This window comes from Juglans regia, chromosome 10 (assembly GCF_001411555.2).
Source record: "Juglans regia cultivar Chandler chromosome 10, Walnut 2.0, whole genome shotgun sequence".
NCBI classification, from domain to species: Eukaryota; Viridiplantae; Streptophyta; class Magnoliopsida; order Fagales; family Juglandaceae; genus Juglans; species Juglans regia.
Window position 1 is genome coordinate 32,831,291 of NC_049910.1, and position 20,654 is coordinate 32,851,944.

Genomic DNA, 20,654 nt, shown 5'->3' on the forward strand with positions numbered 1-20,654 from the left:
AATCAGTACTAGATCACGATCATCGTATTAAGGAGAGATCAAAAGGTCACGACCTGATTTAAATTTAGGTCAAAGCTAGTTAGAGAACTGTTAATACACAAAAAAAATTATACAAAGTACGTAAACCTACAAGTGATGTAGTTTCATGAGATCCGTCGTTAGATCTATTCTATAATAAAAATAATTGTACAATCTGATGTATCAAATCAAATAATTGTTTATTTTTATGTAATCTCTTTATATCTAAACTACTTTAGTTGAGCTAATATATATCTTCTAGCTTGCTAGTAAATAAGCTGAACGTAGCAATGGTGAAAACAGTACTAATCGACAGCTCGACGTTGCTGATTATATGTTAAAAATATTATTCCCAGCAATATATTATATATATAATACGTCGACTTGGATGGTCGGTGTTGATTAAGGATGTATACGTACATACGTCAAGCTTCTATGTTGTACTGTACGTTTTGGGTTGGCGATTTTATGTCCGAGGAACGTACGACATGTCATTGGCCAGATTGGCTACCCATAAAGAATTATGTATTGGTAAGAAAACCTAATTAAATATATATATATATATATATAATATGTTGAATGCATGCCTATATGGCACTACTTTATAACTTTGGAATATTTTTCGCTTAGGATTTGGCAATTTGCATGCTCGCGAGAATGATAGCTAACAGCTCCATTAGGAAATTAATTAAGGCCAGCTGTCCCGTCCCAGTGTCAAACTGTAGCCAATAATGCTTTAATTGTGTGTTAGTGACACCAGACAAAGAATGGTGCAAAGAACTGTAGCTAGCTATAAACTTTTTAATGATCGGCGACATCCCACATGAGTACATACAATTATATATATATATATATATAACTATATATTATTTCGAAAGCTTAAAATAGTTAAAAATGATAGATTTGGTGTGTGTTTGGAAAAGCTAGACGTAGACATATATATATATATATATATATATATATAGTCTAAAGAGTTCTAAAATTGTTACCTTTGGTACGTTTCAGTGTCTTGTTGGAGGAATTTTTTTAACAGAAGTTCTAATTGAATGCTATTTAAAAAAAAAAAGAATATCTTTCTTTTTATTTTTATTTTTAAAAAAAAAAGACTTTTAAACTGTTAAAAGTACTTTTCACAATCTCAAAATACTCGAAACCAAAGCTGACAAGAGAATTATATAGAAATGCACTTCGATCTTGTCTCGCCACATCATGTACTGAAATCAAATTAAAGGAAAAAGAGTTACAAAGAGTATATACTGGGATATTTCAGTCCCGGCCGGCCCTAAATACAAACAAGAACTCAGAAATTATACATAGATGCTTAAATTGCCCTAAAATAGGGTTGACTATTTTCCAATATAAGCCAAAGGTGATCACTACAATTAATGATTCTCGCATGAAAAAGTAAACCAAACATGAGGCATTAATGTTAATGTTACGGAGAGTAGAGACTACATTCCATCATGTCAACAATGTATCTAAGAGTTAGCAAAAGTGGAAGAAGTTGGAGAGGAAAATCATCTATGTTTCATAATTCATCACCGATCGAATAGCTAGCATACTTCCGGGTTCAGTCTAGCTAATTTAAAGATTTTTTGTGGAGCTTCAAGGAGCTGGGAAAAACACCCCGCGCGAAATCATGGGAGTTAATCTGCTCACCAAAAGCAGAGGGAGAAAGGATGAGGAAAGGAGGGAAATAGAGAGGGAATTAATGGGCAATGAAGGAAGGGGATTTGGAGGGGAATAGGGGTAAATTTTTCTATCAATTAAGTAAATTGATGCCGAATATAGTAAATTGAGATCATCATGAGCAAGAGAATGGTAGAGAGGAGAGGGTCTAGGTTAAATTCCAGAGAGAGACATTAGGGGAGAGGTTATTTTTTAATATTGTTTGAGAAATGCAAAACTTTTTAACCATATATTATTAGACCAAACATTTATATAGGTTATAGGACTAGGGTTTTGACAACATATATATTTGTCCCTTCGATGCTCAAGCAGCTGGGGCATAATCATAATCGCCATCATCGCCATCAGGATCTCCATCAGTCTCCATGGATGCAGCAGGAGCATAGTCGTAGTCGCCATTATAGTCATCATCTCCGTCACCCTCCATGGGGAGATAATCATGTACATTGTCATGATGAACACCATCACACAAAAAGGCATGCATGATGAATTTCGATCTAAGCAACATGGAAATGTGAAGCATTTTCTCTTCTTCTTGATGGGAACTGAAGCAAAAGAAGTCGGGAATAATGCTTGGGAAATATACAGATCATGGGCACAGGCCGCACAGTGATATATATATATATATATATAGAGAGAGAGAGAGAGAGAGAGAGAGAGGATCACTAGAAGATGTAGGGCTTGCTGTCTGTGAAAGTCAGCCTCGTGCCGAGGCGTGCATATTGCATGAGGTACACGTCGGACACGTGCCAGAAATTCCAGATGGAAGCCTAGCTAGCTAGTTGGCAAACCATCAAACACCAGGTAATTAATTAACATGACAACATGATTGTGAATGATCTATATATATTATATATACGCCAAATATATATGTATGGTATAACAAAAATAAACATTTGTAACGAATTATTTATGATGATAATAATTATTTACGAAGAAAATAGACTTATTTTAACAGAAAATAATTATTTTTTTAAGAAATAACTGGTTACAAATAAATAATTTTCTCGTAGTGATGCATACGCAGCATATGTTTTGTGCATGGAAAGCTACTTGTGATCTTTATATATTCTCGGGTGGTGGAGACAAGTACTGGAATGAATGAGCATTCGTCCAAAGGTGCGAAAGGCATTTTGGGTTCTGATCATGGGGCGCCCGTGGCATGCACTTAGTTAGATACATGTATATATGTAGAAATGCAGGAAATAATAGAAGAAAAAGTTTTTCATTCTTGAATGGTCAAAAATGGAGAAAGCTGATCTTTTCATTTGGAATTAATCTTCTTTTGGTTTTGGACGCAACATTGAGGAAAGGATCGTCGTGGCCTCCGTATGTCCACATGATTCCAATGACATTTAAACCATTTTTCCGAAGTGATGTAGGCTAATTAGCTCTAATATTCGTGTATGCATGACCTTAAGCTACTTAACATGCAGAGTGGTGGAGCCAAAAATTGATCGTTGATTAATAATGCTGGAAAATAAAATATCCTGAAAAGTGAAAACTCGATATTCCTCTTAAAATTAAGAAAACAAGAAAGCTTCTATGGTGTGTACGTTTCGGGTTGGCCATTTTATGTCCGAGGAACGTACGACGTACATGTCATTGGCCAGATTGGCTACGCATAAGGAATTATTTATAGGTAAGAAAACCTAATTAAATATATATATATATATATATATATATATATATAATATGTTGAATGCATGCCTATATGCCGGCACTACTTTATAACTTTGGAATATTTTGGCTTAGGATTTGGCACTTTGCTCACGAGAATGATAGCTAACAGCTCCATTAGGAAATTAATTAAGGCCAGTTGCATGTCCCGGCCCAGTGTCAAACTGTAGCCAATAATGTTAAAAAAGAAGAAGAAAAAAACACTCACAGACGATCATGTCTGCTTCCAATCTGGTGAGTTTTCACTTCCAGGCCAAAAGGTAATAACATCTTTCTACCTTTCTCTTCTACTTCATTCCATCTGATTTATCATTTTTTTTTTTTAATTTTAGGAAAGGAGGACTGAGCCTCGACATTTATTGAAAAGCCTCTCTCAGGTGGAGGAAAACCTGTGGTACATAGCTATAAAACGAACCAACGCTCAACAAAAAAAAAAAAAAAAAGAGCAACTTTCTTACCTCGCCGTGCCAAGTAGTCAGCAGCTTGATTACCTTCTCTAAACTGGTGAACCACTTGATATTGCAAGCCATCCAACTCCTAAATAAGATCCTCCCAGTAGTCCCAAAGATATCATAAATTACTACAACATATATTATTCAACCAATCCACCACGATCTTAGAGTTGCATTCCAGAATAACGTGTGTACATGCCATAGCTTTACACAATCTAACCTCTCGTAATTCAGCCTCATTGTTGGTTTTTTTTTTTTTTAAGAAGAGGACGGTATCCTAAATTTATTGATTGCTCTCACTTTTAACGGAGGAAAACTGTGATTACAACCCAACACCTGGTGGTTACATAAAATCCACAACCCAGACATCAAAATCCAGACTAGAAAGCGACACCAATTAAAGGACAATACTATCATAATCAAAACAAACCAAGTACATGGTAACCTGCAGGGAAAACAACCAAAACAAAGGATAAAGAGCATAACCAAGCCAAAAGCGACTTACCGGGCACAAACCTTACGGGACCCGCAGATGGGGTAGACCCAATTTGTCCATGCGAAGAAGGCCTCTTAACCTAGTATGCTAGGTATGATTATCAGTTCAATCAAAGTTCAAACCCTCAGCCCCAAACTTAGCTATATTTTCAAACAAAATATAATAAACAATTCATTTTTTTTTTCAAATCTCAAACAAAAATAATATTAAAAAATAACATTCTAATAATATTTTATTCAATTTTCAACTCTCACATCTTATTTCATATCATCTCAACTCAACTCTCTTTAAACATTGAGAGAGTGCTTGAAAGAGTGAATATTGGCCTCCAACCCACCTAACTCATTAAGAGTTCGAGAGCAAGATTACAAACTGTAGAACAGATTAAAGAGAAATGGATACTCCTTCTCCAATGAGCTCTTACAAAATCAACTGGGATGCAGTCGTGGATAAGACTAACTGCATAATTGGATTTGGGGTGGTTGTAAGATATCACAGAGGCTTGATGATTGCTGCCTTAAGGATGAATAGGCCACTGTTCCCTGACCCTTTACTAGCAGGGGCGTGTGGGGCTTTTGAAGCAACCAAGCTGGGAATTCAACTGGATTTATCCCAGGTGATAATTGAGGGAGATTCTCAACAGGTTACCAAAGCATTGTTGGCCAATGACCAAGAGGAGTACTCTGCTTCCTCCATGATTGTTAAGGATACTGAAGCTCTACTAGTATATTTTTCGGAGTGGTCAATTAGGCATGTTAGAAGAGAGGCAAACAAAGTGGCACATAGGTTGGCTAAAGATGCTTTACTTATCTCAGATTATATTGTAAACATGGAGGATCCACCTCAGTGTATTATTGATTTCCTAGTCAATGAATGAATATTGGCAGCATTCACTCCACCGACAACGAAGTATGAAATCACATTCAAAGTAAAAATAAAGAAAATAAAAAATAAAATAAAACAAGGCATGCTTTCCTCGAATTTGTCAAGTAGACAAAATTTCTTTGAATCATGTTTAATTTGTTCACGCAAATATTTAAACAAAAAGTAAGTTAGACATTGACTTGACAAAAACGTTAATTTAATATATTAATTTAGAAAAAAACATTACAAACCAAGCTAAAGTCATCTTGGTATAGTTAAAAGAATTGCTAAAAAAATAAAAATAAAAAGAATCAAATACATTTAACCTAAAATCTATTTTTTTATTTTTAGAAACCATGTTAAAAGAAACAATCAATTGTAATTTCTTTTTTATCCAGATTTCTTCCTTCTCTATAATATAAGTAAAGACACTTTGGACTCTCCTTTCTTTCCCTCAGAACTTTGAGGCCCACTTAGAACCACAATCTATTTATCTATCTATGATCAAATATCAAAGACCAGAGAAAGTGCAAAGTAACAGACAAATGTATAAAGGAAAAGAAGAACACAACAAAAGTAGAAAAGCAGGAAATTAAAGAAGACAATTCCAGGCAAAATAAGATAGCGTTGTCGGGTTAAAGAGATTAGCAATAATGTTGATGAGTACGTGTTAATTGGTCTTGAATTATAGAGATTGCTCGTTCAACTTTTAAAGATTCCATTTCCATTATCCATTCGTATAAAAATTCCTACACTATCAATTTAATACTCATTGTCTTTGGATGAAATACGTCATTACAAGAAAATTATTTATTTACGATCAGTTAATTTTAACGAAATGATTATTTATAATTAAAATTAATTATAAATAATCTTTTAATTACAATAAATTAATCACAAAAATCTATTTTTCTTATAACGAGTATAGGCTGTGTAATCAGTTTTTTGAAATTCATTTTCTAGATAATTAATCTTGTTAAAGTAAATTGTAGTTATTAATTTTATACAATAAAGTCAGCCACTTTTTGAGTCTTCGTTCCCTCCGGACTTTGTGGTCCACTTAGCACCCAAGGCATGATTTCCTTTATGAGATATTTAATGCATTAAATGGTGGTAAACCGCGTCAGCCATTTTTCCCATTTAATTTTATTACAGTAAGATGATCTCTTTTGATCATCTTCGACTTATATAAAAAGCAACATATGGCTAGTTGTTACCTACCTGATCTCGCTTTGCTCTTTGTTAAAAAAACCTTCCTTCATTTCCTTTGATTTCTTTCATTCCAAAGAAGAAAAACATGGCTGAGGTGGGAATGGCATTTCTCTCTTCCTTCCTTGGAGTCATATTTAATAAAATGGCTTCTCCAGTTGTTGTTGATTTCATTTGTAGACAAAAATCAACCGATGAACTCTTAAAGAAGATGGAGATATCATTGCGGTCGATGAATATGGTGCTGGAAGACGCAGAAGAAAAGGAAGTTACAAATCCTAATGTGAAAATGTGGATTGATGACCCAAAAGATGTTGCCTATACTGCAGAAGACATATTGGATGAGATTGCTACTGAAGCCCTCCAACGCCAGTTGCTTGTTGAATTCAAACCCGTTGCAGGAAAGGTACGAAACTTCATCTCTAGTACTTCCCTTGATCCTTTTATCCATCGCCTAGAGCCAAAGATCCAAGAGGTAGTACTTGATAGACTAGAACATCTAGCAAAACAAAAGGATCTTATGGGTCTACAAGTAGGAGTTGGAGGAAAACAATATCCTGAAAGGTTGACCACTTCTTATGTCGTAGAGTCCGACACTTTTGGTACGGGTGAGGATAAGAAAAAAGTAATTGACTTATTGCTCTCGTCTGATGCGGGGGGGAATGAAATGTGTGTGATTGCCATCGTTGGCATGGGGGGAATCGGCAAGACTACCCTTGCTCAACTTGTATACAATGAAAGTAGCGTGAAACAACATTTCGACCTTAAAATATGGTTTTGTGTTTCAGAAGAATTTGTTATGCCCAATGTAGAGAAATCTATTATAGAGGCAGCAACTTTGTTACCTTGTCCTAAATTTGAGAATCCAGAGCAGCTTCAAGTTACACTAGAGAAGAATTTGAGCGGGTAGAAATTTCTCCTTGTTTTGGATGATGTTTGGAGTGAGAAACCCATTCATCAGGAGTTCCTAAGCCAACTTTTGCACTATGGGACTCGAGGAAGTAAGATCCTTGTCACCACAAGGAATGAAAGCGTTGCATTGGCCATGAAGGCAATTGCAACTCATCATCTAAAGCTATTACCCAACGATGATTGTTGGTCACTTTTTGAAAAACATGCATTTCGTGATGGTAGCTCCAATGCAGATCCAGAGATAAAAGAAATAGGTACACAAATTGCGAAAAAGTGCAAAGGTCTACCTTTAGCAATCAAAGCCATTGGCGATCTCTTGTGGTCTGAATCAAGTGTCGAGAGATGGATGAATATATTGAAAAGCAATTTATGGGATCTTTCCATGGAGGGGACAAACATTCTTCCGGCTTTGAGGTTAAGTTATAAGTATCTCCCCTCATATTTAAAAAGATGCTTTGCTTATTGTTCGATATTCCCAAAAGATTATATTTTTAAGAAAGATCAATTAGTTTTATTATGGATGGCGGAAGGTTTCTTGCAACAATCTGAAATAGAAACTATGGAAGAAGTTGGCAATCGTTACTTCCATTCTCTCGTATCAAGATCACTATTTCAACAATCAAGTTGTGTAACTAAGTCAGGCTTTATAATGCATGATCTTGTCAATGACTTGGCAAAATTCGTGGCTGGGCAATTTGGCACTGATAGTTTAAAAACAATTGGGAAGATGACTCGCTATGTATCGTATTTCCCTGAAAGTTGGTATAAAGTCCATTATATTGAAGATAATCTTTTAAAGGCCAAACAATTGCGCACTTTCCTTGCACTAGATTTTGAAGGCAGATCAACGGTCATGCATCGGAAAATCAAAATTCCAACGACAATATTAATGTGCTTAAGAGTTCTCTCCCTAAGAATAGGCTCTAGGACAACCAAGTTGCCTGATTCAATTGGCAAGATGAAATATCTACGTTATTTGGATGTTTTTGGCTTAAGTATTAAAGGGTTGCCCAATTCCATATGTAATTTGTGCAATTTGCAAACGTTGAAGTTATCCTGGTGTTTGGATTTGGATAGATTGCCAAGAGATATGTGGAAACTCATTAATTTACGTCATCTTGAAATTGATAATACTAACCGATTAAAAGAGATGCCGTTAAAAATGGGTAGATTACAATGTCTCCAGACGTTGACAAAATTTGTCGTCAACAAACAGGACAGTGGGTCTCGCATTGGAGAATTGGAAAAACTAATAAATCTTCAGGGAAATCTTTTTATTCAAAATCTCCAACATGTTAGATCATCCGATGATGCTTTCAATGCAAGGTTGAAGGATAAGGCTTACCTCTAGAATTTGGTGTTAGATTGGTGTCCTCCAGAAGAAGTACTTGGTACTACGGAAAGTCAAAGAGGTGTACTTGAAAATCTGCAGCCCCATAGAAACTTGAAAAGTCTCACCATCTACTACTACAGCGGGAGAGGTTTTCCTAATTGGATGGGACTAGGACTTCATTCATTGTCTAGGTTGAACTTAAGTAATTGCAAATATTGTTGTGCCTTGCCACCCGTTGGGCAACTATCTTCTTTGAATGAACTCGTTATTAACGGGTTGGATGGAGTTGTTACAGTGGGATCGGAGTTTTATGGAAATAATTCTTCTACAATGAAGCCATTTGGTATGTTGAAGTCTCTATGGTTGAAGAATATGCGGAATTGGGAGAAATGGTTTCCTTTTGGTGATGAAAATGAAGGTGGAGCTTTTCCTCGACTTGAAAAGTTATATATTGTGACGTGCCCCAAGCTGAGAGGAAGGTTGCCTGTACATCTTCATTCGTTAGCCAAACTTGAGATCAGTGATTGTCAACATCTTGAGGGTTCGCTCCTCATAGACTCTTTCTCCGTACTTACCCATATAAAAATACTTGGATGTGGTAAGTTAGAATCTCTTACACTTGCAGAACAACATGAGCATGATGGAATAACAAACTTCAATATAAGTTGTCTTCAAGAATTAATAATCAGTGGGTGTTCCTCGCTCATTTCCCTTCCCATGGTAGTTTTAATCTCAACATTGAAAACACTTGAGATCAACAATTGTAAGAAGTTGGAGCTCCCCATGCACCGACAATATTCATCCCTTCAATTGTACTTGAGAGATTGTTGTGATTCCCTGACGTCCTTTCCATTAGACCTATTTCCAAATTTGCAGAAGCTTATAATCAATGGGTGCAGGAATTTGCAATCTTTGGAACAACATGGAGGTGATTTATTGATATCGAAAATAGAAATACAGAAATGTCCTAATTTTGTATCTTTTCCAAAAGGAGGATTGCGTGCCCCTAACCTTGCAGACTTTATCCTCAATGATTGTGAGAGCTTGAGGTCAATGCCGGATAAGATGCACCTATTCCTTCCATCTCTTTGGTTTTTGGGATTAGAAGATTGTCCAGAAGTTGAGTCGTTTCCAGAAGGGGGATTGCCTTCCAATCTGAAGCAAATTATGATCTGTAGGTGTAAGAAACTCATTGCAAATTGGAAGGGATGGGGTTTGCAAATACTCCCCTCTCTTGCATGGTTGAATATCGTCGGCGAATCAGAAAATATGGAATCCTTTCCTGGGGAGTTGTTGTTGCCCCCCACTCTGATTAGTCTTGAGATCCATTCATTTGAAAAATTGAAATCCTTTCCTGGGGAGTTGTTGCTCCCCAATCTGACCAGTCTTAAGATCGATTCATTTGGAAATTTAAAATTTTTGGACAAGGAGGGGTTTCAATATCTTATCTCCCTTGTACAATTGGAGATCCGTAAATGTCCAAAGCTCAAGTACATGCCAAAAGAGGGATTCCCTGCCTCCCTTCGTTTTTTACCGATAGAGGACTGTCATCATGTGCTAGAGAAAGAGTTGGCAAGGAATAAAGGAAAAGAATAGCTCAAGGTGGCTCGCGTCCCCAACATAATGATTGGTCGCAATCATATTCAAGGATATGAATTTCCAGGTGAGAGACCCTGCATGCAACCTGATTAAAGCTTTTAATTAAGTTATAAAATCAAATTTTCTTAAACAAGAATAAAAGTAAAAGGGTTGTTATGAAATATGATTTGGCATTATATATAATATCCCTCTCATTTCTTTTCGATCCATACATATATATATATACTTTCTCACCATTTTCTCCCTGTACTCGAATTAATTCTCTCTTTGTTTTGAAACTCTCTCATTGTTTTGATTGACAGGAGGATTTGATTGACAGGGAGATCACTATTAACAAGTTCTACAGTGGATCATTGACAGCTTTCAGAATTTGGAGGATGATCACTATTAACAAGTTCTGGGCACAACTTTTCTTTCATGTTTACTTAAAATTCACACTAATGAATTACTCTAACTTGTAAAAACCAAATGCAATATATGATTTTTCTTGATCTTGGAAAAATCGTGACACTCATTTGGTTGATTTTTTTGCAATCTAGTGATATTGATATTGGAATATAGAAATATAGAAATAGTATCTGATGTTATCATAGAATCCATAAATATTGGTATCTGACTAAGTAAAACATTAGCATGCAGTACTGGGATATTGCCTCAACATGATTTGCAACTTCTGGCTTGCTACACTAAATGGAATGATCATGAAGACAAGGTACTAGAATGATAGAAGGGCACCAAACTCTCCTAAGCATCTGCTTAAAAGCCTCTTGATTGTAGTTGCATGCGTAACGTGAGCAGCTGCACGTACAATCAAACATTTTTCTCATCTCACTACAGTGTTACTCACCAAATTATCGGCATCCACAATAACTATCTCCTGCTCCGATTCTGTTAAAGATAGTTTTCTGTAAAGCCCTTCTAATTCCTCCGCCATGATGAATATCAATGAGAAAAACCAAACCCTGCACTAGATGGCAGGACCAACGCCAAAACCTCTACTCGTAGAAGACGAGAGAGGAAAATTTTACAATTAAGGTTTTTTCAAGCCAATGTAGGTTTTTGATTTTTTTTTTTTTTGAAATGGTCCGTTTCAATGTTCTTTTGTGATTTGGTACAGGAGGTTGTGAAATTTCGAATATTAATGACATTTTTACTAATGTGCTGACTTGAATTTGCCGAAACTGCATGGCATATTGCATCATACAAACTAAAAGATCTACAGCTGCAATAATCTATGGATTGAATATACTTGCTCAAAACATTCAGGTTGTATCCTGGCCAGCCTTTTGGGTGTTTTGATATAATTTTATTGGAATTTGGCAGCTATTCATCACTAAATTGGATTGCTTGCCATTTCCTCCCCATCTTTTGCCCAACCGGCCAGTATTCTCGACTATAGATCAAAGAATCAGGAAAATCGTTAATGGAATTAGTTATTTGCAACAAAAAACTGAGTATTTATTAGCAACGACATTTTTCATTGCAAAAACCAGCTTAAGGGTCTGATCTTATACATTCCCATGATTAAAATGAAGGCTGCCAATATGAATCTTGTAAAGAGATTCATGATAGAAATGTAAGCAATTGCCATGATAAAGCTGCTAATAATTTTTATTCAATTTATGACAAAACTATATAATTAATGTCGATCGACGTGCAAGAATATCGTGAAGATAATTGCATAAGCTTATAAATGAAAAATAAAACTGCAATATTAGCAGTACCAAAGGATAAAAAAAAAAAAAAAAAAATAGTCTCACTAGAAAAACAAATCGAGCTCTTGCGAAAGCGAATAGATCTTTATTATAGAAATAAGAACTATATATTTAAAAAAAAAAAAAAAAACTACATAGGACGAACGAGAAAACATAAATTTATACCTCCTAGAATTTCTTCTTAATTCACTAACTAAAACTCCAACAACGACATTTTATTTAAATGAGATAAAGTTATTCTCCTACAAACAATCATTATATTCATGTCTGACTTGAAGCTTCATGCACAAGGTGGCCGACTTCATGGGGTGGGGGGTGAAGGTAGCGTTGGCGTTGGTGTGGAAGAAGGTGGACTTGGGGTGGATGAAGGTGGACTTGGTGTGGATGGAGGTGGAGGAGTTGGCTTGGGAGAAGGCCGTGAATGATGAGGACTACTTGGTGGACTGTGGCGGGGGCGGGGGTGGTGGCCGCGATGGTGGTGGTGGTGATGACGACGACAACTATCCCTCATCCAAGAAAAAGAATACGATAGATCATCAAAACGTGGAGATTCAGAAACACAATCCTCATCAAATTCTTTAAGAACCTTACAACATTCCGAGTCTACATCGAAAATGTAGCCATTGGCAGCATCAATGGGATTATAACCGTTCCTCAAAGCACATTGCAAAATTGAATGATAATCCGAGAAACATTCATCAACCCCACCAAAGTCATGATCAGATGGTGGATCCCAATTATAAACTTGATAGTGAGAAGAATCGACTTGATCTTCATGAGCATAAGCAGTACTAGCAAAGTTTTGGGTGAAAACTGTACTGATCATGATCAAGAATATGGCTTCAAGTACTACGTCGTTTTTTATCTTCATTGTGAGTACGTACGTAGTACTAATTTTCTGAGTCAAAGATGATGATGATAAAGTTTGGGGTGGGGAATGTGTTTTTATAAGGGCCTAAAATAATTAAATATATTTTTTTTTCAGAATTTAATTTGAAATATTGTTAGCTTGTTTGTTATATTTATCAATTCAAATTTTTTTTAAGATATAACAGAATTAAGTTCATTAATTCGAAGAATTTGTTTCGGGTTTCTATGATCTGTTTCTTCTTTGAATTTCTATAATTAATAACGGGCCAATCTATTTTAGATACTTGAATATCTATTTTTCAAATTATATATAGGAAATAAATAAAACGATTAATTACAAACTCAGTTTTTCATAAAAATAAAAATAAAATAAAAAATTACTAACTCAATTCTTGAATTTTTATGGATTTTCAAAAATTAAGCTCGATCCCTAGATTTTTAGTTTTAGCAATTAAATCCTTGGGTTTTAAATTTCATCATATTTACTAAGGAGGAAGTTTCCGTGTGTCAACCAATCAGAATCCGGCACTTGGCATAATTAAAAATGCTACAATATTATGATCTACTATTTAAAAATATATGTATATATATGATCTTGAAAATCTAAAAAAATATTATAGAACATGTACAAATTAAAAAATAAATCATTATAGATTTTTTTGGCCTTCTTCATAGTTTTTAGCTTTTTAAGAAAATTATATAATTTTTTTTTTTTTTTAATACAGGTAGTAGATGACGTGGGATTTAAGTTGCGACGTCTCAAGTACTTTTGATCATTCGCTGACATTTGGACTTTAAGCCACGTGACAGACGTGCCGAAAGAATAGCTTACAAAAAAATGAACTGAAAGACAATTGTAGATTGCAGAGTTAATTTCAAAATTTAATTAAAAATTTTAAATTTTATAATTTTCAGAGTATCAATAATTAATATGTGGAGAAATAATTTTTTTATAAATTTTTTTTAAGTACATTTAAGATTTTCCTAAAAAAAATAATTATTTTATTCTCAAGCTGACATAGAGCACGACATTAGAATTATTTAAATGATAAAATTTGATTTATAAAATTTAAAATTTAAAATTTATCTTTTAAATTAAATTGTGACAAATAAATATTTTACTGTATATACTAGGGCTGCAACTCGATCCACCGATGGCTGGTTTGGAGCCAACCCGAACCGACCCGTCAACTAGGCAAGGCGGAGCTTAATTGAAACAACCCGAATATTGTGGGTCAGGTCGAAAACCGGACGGTGGGTTTCTCTTTTCTTCTTCTTATTCTTCTTCGATCTCCTCCGTTCGCTAGCCCAGGAACTCGACGGGCTATAGTCCTACGGCTACTGACCTCTCACCACTCTCAGTCTCTCCATTACCGAATCGTCGGACCCTCCATCAGGTTCCAAACCCTCCGGTAACTCCAATATCGTTCCAGGTTGGGTTGATGGGCGAATTCGGAGCTCCAAAACCATCAAAACCCTCGAGACCACGGCGCAAGTTCACCCCCAACTCTTTACTCGGACCCTAATTACCAAAGCTGTTGAGAGTTATGGCGTCGAGGTGGTAATCGAAAACTGGAGGTTTTCGTGCGCTTGCTTCTAGCCTTAGTTGGAACAGGAGTCTTAAACACTACTTTTCCAGTTCCGGTTCGGGCCCTTCGTTCTTATCCAACTTTACCGAGTCAAAATTCTTCAAATAGAGAGAGCTAGAAACCTTGTCAAGTGCGAACATGATCTCAAGATAAAAAAGAAAGCAAAGCTTAAACATCAGTTATGCTCTTTCTCTAGCAAGGAGAAGACGCGCGGGCCCCGGTGTTGATATGGAAGTAATAGACGGGTTCCACCGACATTCATCGGGTTCGATAGTTTTGAAACCGATTGTTATGTTAGCCCGACTTTATCGGGTTGGGACTACTCGGGCTACACGGGTTCATCGGCCCATCGGGCTTCTTGCTCAGGCCTAGTATATACTCTAAAAAGTTATTTATTCAAATTTTTATCTAGAAGTAGCGGCAGATAATTAGAACGTAGTTTATTATTCTTCACCATCAATACATGATCAGCTTTTCTGTTAACTATATATAAAAGCAATCCCTAATGGTAATATTTTTTCATTACCTATAAAAAAAAAAAAAATCAAACTTTTGGAATCCATATACAATATTGGAAGATGATACACATAAAACTTTTTTTACAATTCTTTACACAACTCTATTTTAAATATTTGGAGGCATTTTTATTAAATAACTTATCAAAGTAATGTCACTTTATAGAAATATCTTTAATTTAAAACATAATTATATAAAATATTAAAAAAATTATTTCAAGCGAATCATTACTCATACATATATATATATATATATATATGTGTGTGTGTGTGTAATCATATATGAGTTGTATTTGTCGATCCAAATGTTTAATTTGCGTACAAAGTGTTTATATACATGCATAATTAAAAAATCTTAGGGTTAGCTCAAATGGTAAAGGTCTTGGACTTGTGGTATGTTTCACCTAAGTCTAAGGTTCAAATATTTTTTGGTGTAAACAATATCTTAATTACCCGATGTGTACTTGTAAAAAACTCATTGTCGAGAGCCTATGCACTTCCGAGATTAGTCGGAATTCTATTTCAAACACTCGGTACCAATAAAAATATATATATACATGCAGAGAGAGTCGAGATATATAAACATAGGCACATAATTAAAATCAAGTTCCAGTTGTGCCATATTTTCAAGAGTCGAGATGCACTTGATACTATATATATATATATATATATATATATATATGATTTGATGGAGAATCTTCGATATATATCTAAAAAGAACTGTATAAACACATAAATTACACAACTCTCATCTTTATCATGTCACACTAGAGTTAGTATTAGAACAAATTTATTTATAAATTAAAACCGCTTGTTGACACATTTATAAACACGCTATTGATAGGGAAACCTTTCGCTTCAGATAGAAATAGATTTTTTTTTTTTTTTTACATATGAATTCATGTGTTTTAAATAGAAGCCAGTTTTATTGAATAATTAATGATATTTCTATAACTATATTATAAACAGTTTATAAAAAGGATTTGTGCTTTAAATAGAACTATATATATTTCTATAACTATGTTATAATATTGTAATGATATTATAATAAGTTAGTTTACGAATAGAATCACTTGTCATGTTTCAAACATAAATGCAACCGGTACTTTTGATAGGGAACCATCACGTAGGACATCTTACAAAAATCATGTTCTTCTTTCCATTATTTTTGCTTGCCCACAGCCAACCAATTAATGAAAGCAACAGAAGTGCATGTCAACATGAGTAATGTTAAGTAGCTAGCTAGCTGGCTGGCCTTTATCGATTAGTGCATGCAGGCTTGTTATTCCTGTCACGTTTAACTCATCTCTTTCTCTCACTTCTTAGTATGTATTTAACGTATGTAAATTAGTCGAATTCGAATGATGAGTGGATGATCGTCAAGCCTTATTTACTTAATAGGTTAATTAAACTTTGCCCCCTCCAACTATTACTCAATTCACAATATGTCCTCGAAACTATTGATTGCATCAAAGTGGACCCTCTTACTTTTATAATGTTCTAATCTCCCCCTTCCGTCTACAATGAGAGTTAAATCAAACGGAAGACTCACCCACGTACTTCTCACATGCTAATCCTTCAATACAAAGACAAAATCACCCCTCACTCCATCGGCTTCCATTTCCCCAAACTGAACTTCATATTCGAAAATTCCCAAATCCATGGCCAAAACGACTCGTTTAACTAATGCCGAAAAACAGTTTTGTTTCAAAGTGAAGAACGTCTGACTTGAAGCCATTAGGAGCGATGGAGAAATAAGATAGGATAGACTGTAAAGAAGGTGGGCGACGACGAACCCTAACAAAGCTACCGACCACAATGTGAGCTGCTGACCACGACGTCGGCGTCCCCTTCGAGCTGTCAGTGACTCCATTGTAGAGGAGTTTTTTTGTAGAGTTCTCATTCAAATTGCTTTCTCCATCGCAGGCATATAAATGCCTGACACAAATACGGCTGTCATTGTAAGGCACCAACTCCTCCATTGCTGGCTTTAAACCCTACAAAAAATACTCAATGAGTGGCTCATTTAATAGGTTTTAGTTAATAGAATATATTGAAAGATTTACAAAATTACCTTTTGTCTATCACTGATAAATGTCCACTCGCCTTCAGGTTGCTGTCCAAGATCGGATATAAGTGTCTCAATAAACCATCCCCAACTATCATTTAACTATGCCTCTACAATGGCCATTGCAATTGGGTACATGTTATCATTTGCATCCCTACCAACAGCACATAAGAGATGCCCCTTAAATGGTCCTTTCAAGAAACAACCGTTCAAACCAATCAATGGTCTATAACCAGCCTTAAAACCCTCTCTACAGGCTGCCAATCCTACGTACATCCTTTGAAAAATATGAGGTAACTCAGGAGCTATTCGTTCCACCCTAACTAACAAACAAACAACTATCTTGGTTCCTTTGTTTCAGGGTCTCACAATAGTCTCATACCTTAGCATAATGTTCTCTATGGCTGCCAAATATGGTAAACTGAGCCTTCGCTCGAGCACTATACAACTTCATTTTAGAAACTTCCACTCCTCACTTTCTCTTAATCTCATCAGCAAGTGCTTTGATAGGCACATTAGGTTGGCTTATAAACAGTGGTATCATCTTATCTGCAATCCAAGATGATGTGACAATGGGGTTCTTATAACTCCTGCTACAATCATGTCTTGGATTCATAGACTTTATCTGGAAATTTTGTTGCCCTCTAATCCAAGACCTATAAACCCGGTAAGGACATTTAAGGGTAATGCAAACAACAGTGACCCTATCCCCATCATTTTTTGCAAATTTTATCGACTTACCTATATTTAGGTTCAACCTCCTTATTGTCTTTCTAAACTGTACTGTAGATCCAAACTTCATTCCAATAGATATTTTTGGATTCTCCAAGTCAACAACTTGAAATTCGGAAAACTTAAAATCACGATGTCCTTCGTCACTACTATGGACAAGAGATTGAAGGACGTCACTTGGTGTCATATCAGAACAATTACTTGCTAATTGTGAAAGCAAGCACTGTTTAGCAAGTTCTAAAAAATGAACACTAAAATAATAAACAAGAAAATAGAAGAGTATTTTATACATATGCCATCCTCCTCTGGCCACCTTGGACCACTTTTGTCTTGATTCCACCATTCATCCTCCTCATCCTCAACATCTGAGGAAGATTGTGGCTCTTTATCATCAACTGTCACTTGAGGCTCAACACATTTACTCCTTGGTTGTGTAGGCTTTGACCTCGATATTCCCACTGTGTTGACATCAATGTCATACAACTCATCCTCACTACTTAACACTTCTTTCCAAAATGGATCATTAAGTCCAAGGCGACGTGCTTCTGCTTCCTCTTCATCCTCACTCACATCCTCCTCGACATGATGATCAGGCAAAGAAGACTAGTGCACTGAAGTTCGAGAATGAGACACAAGATACAAATGAGCCACTTGTTGATCCTAAAGCGCAGCCACCATAGACAGCACATCATGGTCAGATGTAAGCAATTTAGACCATTGTGCATCCCCAAGCTAGGGTGTCTATAGTAGAGTAGGTCACCTGGATGGTAACCATACTTGGCCACAATCGTCTGTATCTCAATCCATGATAGTTGATCCTCATCATATGGTTCATGGTACACATCAGTCTTATTCCCAACATATTCCTCATTATGCTGCCTATCAATTATCCCACCATGATAGACTTGAAATAACAAATTCCTCGTAGCCATCCTAACAAATATTGTCTATTAAATTAGTCATAGACCGTAGTCAATTATTAGACCAACCATAAAGTAAACAAAAGTAAACTATTGGACCAAACAGATAAATTTGGTCCTTTTCCTATGCAAGGGACCACCTCTATGGTCCCTCTGTCACAACCTGACAATAAAGATAACAACAACACACCCATGTTATTGTGTTCTCAAACTGGGATAACTAACGTCACTCAGCAATGCACTAGAGTCATATTAGGAAGCATACAACATTGGACCCACCAATGTGCAACATTGGATAAGGGCATCATCAAAATCGAAACTTTGACATTCCAAATTACTTAGTTTCACACCAAAAACATACAAATTCGATGAAGACAAAGATGGAGTCATTTTGAGATGGACTCATCTCTGCGACACCCATTGCGCGAAGAAGACAGATACCAACTCGATGAAGATGAACGGAAATATTTATAAAGCCACTAAGATTGGTGCAAAGACGAACGAATACCAATGTGAACAACAATCGATCGATGGTCACTGGTTTCCTAGTTAGGGTTTTCGAATTTTGGATTTGGGGATTTTTATATATGAAGTTCAGTTTGGGGAAAAGGAAACCGATGGAGTGAGGGGTGATTTTGTCTTTGCATTGAAGGATTAGCATGTGAGAAGCACGTGGGTGAGTTTTCCATTTGATTTAACTCTCATTGTAGACGGAAATGAGGGATTTGGACGTTATAAAAGTAAGAGGATCTATTTTGATGTAATTAATAGTTTCGGGGGCACATTGTGAATTGGGTGATAGTTGGAGGGGGTAAAGTGTAATTAACCCTTACTTAATATTTATTTGATTACGAGTTGAGTTCGATCGACTTTATCATCGTGTTATATTCATAAAGATTTAAACTACACGTATAGTTTTATGAACATGATTTTTAATACTAAAGACATTTCTCTTGTAAAATTAAAAATAACACTGTAAAATTAGAGAAGTAAGAAATTACAAGTTTATGAACAGTACATGTACATTCAATAAACAAATTCAAGTAATTTATATATTTTGCTATCTCAATGGGATATTATATGCAGTGTGTATATATTATAATACTTATATATGTATATATGAATTTATTAAGATAAATAATAAAATACTAGTCTTGCATACAACATAGTAATGTAATATTCATAAAAATTTACTTATATATGTATATAGGAATTTATTCAATGTGATTTTGTGTTAAATATAGCACACATGGATCAAAGAGGTCTTTTGCTCCAATAGTACATAATTCAAAAAGAAAATGAGAGGGCATCTATCCAAATATGGGGTATATTGGCAACTTATAATTCGATGTAAAAGAGACATACATTTTATAGTATTGACATTTAATGATTTAAATTCATAAATTGTAAGATGATTTAATCTTAAACTTTTCTTGTCAATATATTAGTAGCATATAAAAGGTACGACGTCCTTCCTAGGGATGCTACTTGTACCTCTTGAGCGAGTAACTCCAGCCCCAGCCCCTGCCCCCACACCAGGGTGTGGGAGGAGTTAGAACCCTAGGCCGGACCCTAGAATAAGGCGTGTGGTATCACACGAAGAGAGAGAGAGAGAGAGAGAGAGATACCTAGGGCTGGGGATGACAGTTAGAGGAAGAGACTCCAAGAGACAGCGACAACGAGAGATCGACGACAAAATAGATAGAGTGAATATGTGTAATGCGAGAGGGGGGAAGTTTTTTTTTTTTGAATCATCAAAATACTCATTTCATTCATCATATCAAAATCAGTTACAAAAAAGCTCTTTCTCTACAATAGAACAGATCTCAATTGGACCTTCCTCTATCTAGCAAGTTTCAGCCTCCACATGTAATGCCCTCTTAGCTAGCTCATGTGCTACACTATTCCCTTCTTTGAAGATAAAGCTCACTTCCCATTCCTTCCTTTGATCCAAACTATATCTTATATCTTCCTTCAATTATCCCATCCATGG

At 35.6% G+C, this 20,654-nt stretch overlaps 1 protein-coding gene across 3 annotated transcripts; it reads left to right on the forward strand.

Moving 5' to 3' along the window:
* The first annotated feature begins 3,610 nt into the window (after window positions 1-3,610).
* On the forward strand, window positions 3,611-11,224 carry LOC108982882 (putative disease resistance RPP13-like protein 1). Of its 3 annotated transcripts, XR_001994774.2 has the most exons (3): window positions 3,611-3,621; window positions 7,460-10,316; window positions 10,555-11,224. XR_001994774.2 is itself a non-coding variant. In XM_018954353.2 (2 exons), the coding sequence occupies exons 1-2, from the start codon at window positions 6,497-6,499 to the stop codon at window positions 10,711-10,713; spliced, it is 477 nt and encodes a 158-aa protein (XP_018809898.1). In that variant the 5' UTR covers window positions 6,419-6,496; the 3' UTR covers window positions 10,714-11,224. The 3 variants fall into 3 exon arrangements, 1 of the variants encoding a protein (XP_018809898.1); XM_018954353.2 differs by lacking the exons at window positions 3,611-3,621; window positions 7,460-10,316 and adding an exon at window positions 6,419-6,814; XR_001994773.2 differs by lacking the exon at window positions 3,611-3,621 and having other exon boundaries at window positions 6,425-10,316.
* The last annotated feature ends 9,430 nt before the right edge of the window (window positions 11,225-20,654 follow it).

Coding starts and splice junctions, on each gene's coding strand:
- LOC108982882 (XM_018954353.2), top strand. CDS start 6,497: ATGGCTGAGGTGGGAATGGCATTTCTCTCTTCCTTCCTTGGAGTCATA. Junction 6,815..10,554: donor TCAAACCCGTTGCAGGAAAG/GTACGAAACTTC, acceptor TTTGATTGACAG/GAGGATTTGATTGACAGGGA.